Below are 6,053 nucleotides of genomic sequence, written 5' to 3'. Positions count from 1 at the left end.
AAAAACCTCTGGGATCATTAATTATGTAAATCCACACTTCTGGTTAATAATCAGAATATTAATTGGAAAATTTTGTTTCCAGTCACTTTAGTAACTCAGAATCTTTTTCTTTTCTTGCCTGCTCCCTAAAAGTCCTACACTATTTCCAAAATGGTATTGCTTAGCTGGAAGGAAGAAGCCCAGGGGCAGGGATGTATGTATTATATGTATGTATTCATTAATTTATAGATTCACTCTGGTATTTTTTATTGTGTAAATTGTTTTTTAAAAATAAACTTTTTTGCGGCATACTTTGCACACAATAAAACACACCCACTTAAGTGTGAGATTCAATGTTTTTTTTTCCAAATTTTTATTTAAATTCTAGGTAGTTAACATATAGTGTAATCAATGGGTTTTGACAAATGTTTGCCCCCATGTAAACACCACAGTCCAAGACATAGAGCATTTCCATAATTCTGGCCCCCCAATTTTTTCATCCCAGCAGCCATCTGACACAAAAAGTAATAGGCTCTAAAATGTCCATTTTTAAAGGATTTCACTTTCCTTAAAGCCCAGTTCTTGCCTCCATGGGCAAATTGAGATACCTATAAAAGCATCACTTAGTGGTTTCTTTCCAATAGGTGCTGGACAACACTTACCCAATACGTTGTTTTTACTTATTGGTGTCAGGAGTATAGGTGCTTTTAGTAACTGTTGTTGGCCTTGCCTTCTGCTGTCATCTTGAGAAATGGCCCAACCACAGTTCCTGTATTACTTCTTCCCACTTCTGAACCCTCAGTCACGGTCAGACAGGATGCATGACTGCCTTTTACATGCACCACATTTAACACATAACATAATGCAAACTCTATGCATTTGTTCACATGAAGTCCCAGTCTGTAAAGCCCTTTCCAGGACCAGCTCTAGCCCTGCCTCTCTGAGAAGCCTTTCCTAACCCACCCACACTTTTGGAGATCCCCTTCTATCCAGAGCAACCGTATTGTGCACATGGTTAGTGCACATGGTTAGTGTCAATATTTTAGTGTCTAGTGGACTTCTCAAGGGCAGAGACTTCCCTTCTGAATGGCAATGTCCAATGCCCAATGAAGAATCACTAAATGACTGAGCTCTTGAGACTTTCCTTGGCAGAATACATTATATTTGAGCAGGTCTGAAAACACTTTTTGACTCACAACAGATAATTGGATTTTTATCCCATGCCCTAGGCAATGACCTCAAAGGGACACAATGGGAGCGCTGGGTTCTGCACTTTGATATAGAAGCCATTCTGCCTTAAGGAAACCTGATGTGTGACAATCCAAACTTACAGAGTATCTAAACAATGCATATTTTTTTGGAGAGTAGGCGAGGAGTTGTAGGAAGGGGAGGGACAAGAGAATATCCATGATTACTTTCCTTACGAAATGTTGTTCCACCGTAAGGAAAGCAGTCATCACAGGCTCCTTGAGGGCTTGATTTCTTCCTCTTTTGGTCTCCTCTGGGACTTCCTTCATCATGAATCTTCTCTCTTTCCAATTCCTTCTCCCTTATGCTATGAACAACTCCAATTTTCTTTAATTAAAAAGAAAGATGAAAAAAATATATTTATCCTGAGATCCTTGATCTCTCGCAGCTGTGATTATATCTTTCTCCTTCCCTTCTCTTCCAATTTTCAGAGTCTACATTCATTATCTTCACTTTCTCTATCTTTTCACTTCTTCTTTAAAAAAAAGTTTATTTACTTATTTTGAGAGGGAGAGAGAGAGAGAGTGAGCAGGGGTGGGGCAGAGAGAGAGGGAGAGAGAGAATCCCAAGTTGGCTCCGTGTTGTCAGTGAGGAACGCAACACAGGGCTTGATCTCAGGAACTGTGAGATCATGACCTGAGCCAAAATCAAGAGTCAGATGCTTAACTGACTCAGCCACCCAGGTGGCTATGTTTTCACTCCTAAACCCACTCCAGCCTGGCATCATCTACTGACACTTCTCTTGCAAAGATCACTGAACTCATAACTGCCAAAGCAAATGGTCAATTTTCAGTACTATCTTTGTTTCATTCACAGAGTTGATCATTCTTTTTCTCTCCCTTCCAGATTTTCTTCCAATTCTCCTAAAACTCTTTGTCAGTCTCTTTCTTGTAAGCCTTTCTTTTTATCTTATCTTTCCAGATGTTGCCATTACTCAGGATTCTGCCCTTGGCCTGCTTATCTTTTCCTTTGTATAATCTCTTTTCCCAATTGCACTTATCCCCAAGCTTGAACTGTTACCTATACGATAACAGTGAAATGTGGTTTTCCAGCCCAGCCCGTATTTCTCTCCCAAGATTGAGGTATTGTCTATTAACTTCTTCAAAGTCAACATGCCCAAATTCTACTCATGTTGTTTTAATGGCACCACCATCTCTTCAACACCCAAGTCAGAAACCTGGGTAACATCCTGACTTCTCTCTCTGCTTTCCTCCCACCCCTCATTCATTCAGGTCCTACTCCAGGAAGAGTAAACATCTTTTCTTTCAAATTTCTCACATAATATAGACTGGAGTTGCATTTTACTTGGCAAGGATTGGATCCCAAAGGTGATGAGCACAGTAACAATTGGGAGAGTTAAAATTAACCCGAAAAAATTTTGCTACAGTCTATGAAGGATTAAATGTTATAGGAATTTCCCTTCTATCATAAACTACTAGAAAACCAGATAACCTATTTGAAACAACAGTGTCTAGACATTGGACAACAGGTTGGGCAAGACTGTAATCCCTGAGAGAAGGTAAAAAAAGAAGGAAAGATTTATCAGCACTATAGCTCATTGTCTGGAGGCAATTTCTAGGCTGTAGGGCAAGAAGAAGGAAACTAAACAGAGCCTGATGATCTTGCTGAGGTGAAAGACAGAGATCAGAGTTTGGGGGAATCTGAGGTGTAGAGTACCAGAGTAAAGGGAGGTGAACTCCAGAGAGCTACCCAGGAGTCCCTTTGAGTCTTTGGCTGAGTACTGATCTGAGCATATACAAGAGGAAACTCCCTAAGGCCTGGGAATAAACCACTCTAAAAACAGTAAGATAATCAAACGTTCAAAGTTCATGCAGGGCTAGGGGTGGTTTGTGTTTCCACCAGCCAGAACAGAGGCCTCCTGTTAGATAAAGTGCCTGCTTCTGTAGTGGGACTAACTTAGCTCTAGAATAATGGGCCTCTGTAGTGCAGTTCTTCCAGTGATGAATTCTTTCAGCTTTTCTGTCTGAAAACATTTTATTTTATTCTGTTTTGTGAAAGATATTTTTGCTAAGTATAGAAATCTAGGCTGACAGGTTTTTGTCTTTGTTTTCCAGTACTTTAAAGTGATGTTCCACTGTATTACTGCCAATGAAAAATCTGTTCTCATTTTAATTCTTCCTCTCTATATAATGTGTATTTTTTTCCTTTCCTGCTTCTAAGATATTCTCTTTATCACTGAGTTTCAGCAATTTGATTATGATGTGTAATAGTTTTCTTCATGTTTCTAGTGCTTGGGGTTTTTTAAGTGCCTTGGACCTCAGTTTACAGTTTTTGTCAAATTTTGAAAAAGGTTCAGCTCTTACTTTTCTAAATATTTCTCAAAATGTTTTCCCCTTCTCATTCTGTGGAGGCTCAAATTATTATATATTAATCATTATATAATTAATATATAATGCAAATATATAATATATTCATATTATATAAATATGTGTATATTAATTATTACATGTTAATATAATCTGTATATAAAGCTGCTTTAAGTTGTCCCACAGATCACTGATGCACTGTTCAACTTTATATTTCTTTTTTCTCTGTGTATTTCATTTTGAATATTTTCTTCAATCTCACTAATTTGCAATGTCTAATCTGCTATTAACCTCATCCAGCATATATTTTACCTCAGACACTGTAGCCTTAATCTCTACATTTGAACTTTTAAAAATATCTTCTGTCAGTACACCTGGCAGTCCCAAGGATCTGCCTCTTGCTTCAACAGTATTTGGATGGAACAGATCCAGGGACACCTCTTCTACCACCCTCTGACCACCCTCCAACATGTTTTCTAGTCCCAACTTTCAGAGCCATCTTCTCAGCCACCCTCTGCCTCTGAGATCAGCTAACACCCTATTTTGAGCTTAGCCCCTTATTACAGATCAACGATGAGCTGCCAGATTAATCAGAATTATTCCACTAAGTTGGAGACCGCCACCAATTGCCTGGTCAACATGCATCTGCAGGCCTCCTACACCTTCCTCTCTCTGGGCTTCTATTTCAACCGTGAGGATGTGGCTCTGGAGGGTGTGAGCCACTTCTTCTACAAGTTGGCTGAGGAGAAGCGCAGGGGTGCTGAGCATCTCTTGAAGATGCAAAACCAGTGTGGTGGCCACGCTCTCTTCCAAGATATGCAGAAGCCGTCCCAAGATGAGTGGGGTAAAACTCAGGATGCCCTGGAAGCTGCCCTATTTCTGGAGAAGAACCTGAACCAGGCCCTTTTGAATCTGCATGCCTTGGGTTCTGCCCATGCAGACATGCATCTCCGTGACTTCCTGGAGAACCACTTCCTAGATGAGGAGGTGCAACTCATCGAGAAGATGCGCAACCTTCTGACTAACCTCCACAGGCTGGCTGGCTCCCAGGCTGGGCTGGGTGAGTATCTCTTCGAAAGGCTCACCCTCAACCACAACGAGGAGCCTCTGGAGCCCAGCAGCCTTTGAGGGGCCCCTTTGTCATCCCTCTGGCTCCAGGCTTATGCCTGAGCCTCTCCCTACAACACCGGGCAGCTTTTTAACCATCCTGGAGCCCTCTCCTAAGCTGTGGCTGTGGACCAAATGGAAACAACAAAGCTTTTTGCAGCAGCTGGTGAAAAAAAATTTTTTAAATATCTTCCATGTCTCTACTTGACTTTTTGAACATACACTGCCAGAGTCCAGCTCCAGCAGGTCCAGGGGTTCCCGAAGGATGAACAGCATCGGCAAAAGAGTGAAAATAAAACAAAACTAAAATAAAAAACAAAAATAAAAATGGACACAGACAACAGCAGTGTGTTGAACTGGCCGCTTTATTGTGGTAAACGTGCCATTATATTTGTTAGCAATTTCCTTGTAGCATACGTCATCTATGTTTTCTAGCATTACCTAATTTTAAAAATGTTCCTAAGTGTAATCACCCTTTAAGGAATAACATGGTTATTTTCTCATAATGTTCCCTCCTGCCCTTTGCTTATTGATTAATTTCTTACATTATTTTCATTATGTATCTACATTTACCTATAATCTATAGAGCGTTTGCTTTGCTGTTTTCATGAAAAGGTCATCTATCTCTCAACACCTCAAATGGAACAGTTACAGGGACATGACCTCTTAGTTGTTTCCCCGAACCATTTGTGGTTTGAGGAACAAAAGTGTTCGCCTTGGTCCAAGGTGCCAGGAGGGGGCCAAGAGGGCCTTAGGAACCCACGCCTTGTACATTCTCAGAGAGACGATGCACCTAGGAACTAATGAACCATTCTGTACTTTAACCGACTAGGTTCAACCATCATCTGGAATGCCTCCTGGAGGCCAAGTGGGCCTAGGGGTTGGAGTAACTTGTGCCCATAGATACACTCCTTAGTTGCCAGAATGGGCTTTCAAATGCATGTGTCCCTCTGGGCTTGCAAATGTATGAGGCTATCCTTCCTTCAAATAGAGGAGTCTCCATAGGGGATGGCAAGGGTCAAATGTAGGGCTGCACAATTTCCTTGCGGAACCTATTTTCTTTTCTAATGGTTTGTTTCCCAGGGGGCCTGTCGAGGACAGTTCCCCAACAGACAATTCCCCAAGTACTTTTATTAAGGCTGAATTACATAAGAGCGGAGGACAAGAAGCTTCACTGTCAGTGGGCCGCCTTGAAGTCCCAGTCCGTTCACAGCATCTGTCCTTGACATCAGGCTGGGATAGCTAGGCTTCCAGCAATACACAAAGTATCATTTTAATACTGTCTGCTAATTCCAACGTGTATACCAGGTCTGGATAGGCTTCAATTAATTGACTGTTGTCTCTGCAAAATGGTGCATATTTTCTTGCTTTCTTTGTTTACCTAGTAATCTT

General features: G+C 41.1%; 1 protein-coding gene across 1 annotated transcript; it reads left to right on the top strand.

Moving 5' to 3' along the window:
- Window positions 1–3,895: 3,895 nt before the first annotated feature.
- Window positions 3,896–5,405, top strand: LOC121029185 (ferritin light chain-like). The gene has a single exon (XM_040473102.1). The coding sequence runs from the start codon at window positions 4,128–4,130 to the stop codon at window positions 4,680–4,682; it is 555 nt and encodes a 184-aa protein (XP_040329036.1). The 5' UTR covers window positions 3,896–4,127; the 3' UTR covers window positions 4,683–5,405.
- Window positions 5,406–6,053: the final 648 nt, after the last annotated feature.

This window comes from Herpailurus yagouaroundi, unplaced genomic scaffold (assembly GCF_014898765.1).
Source record: "Herpailurus yagouaroundi ecotype Mexico unplaced genomic scaffold, PumYag 139, whole genome shotgun sequence".
NCBI lineage: Eukaryota > Metazoa > Chordata > Mammalia > Carnivora > Felidae > Herpailurus > Herpailurus yagouaroundi.
The sequence above is the reverse complement of the archived record's forward strand: the minus strand, read 5'-3'. Positions and strand labels throughout refer to the sequence as shown.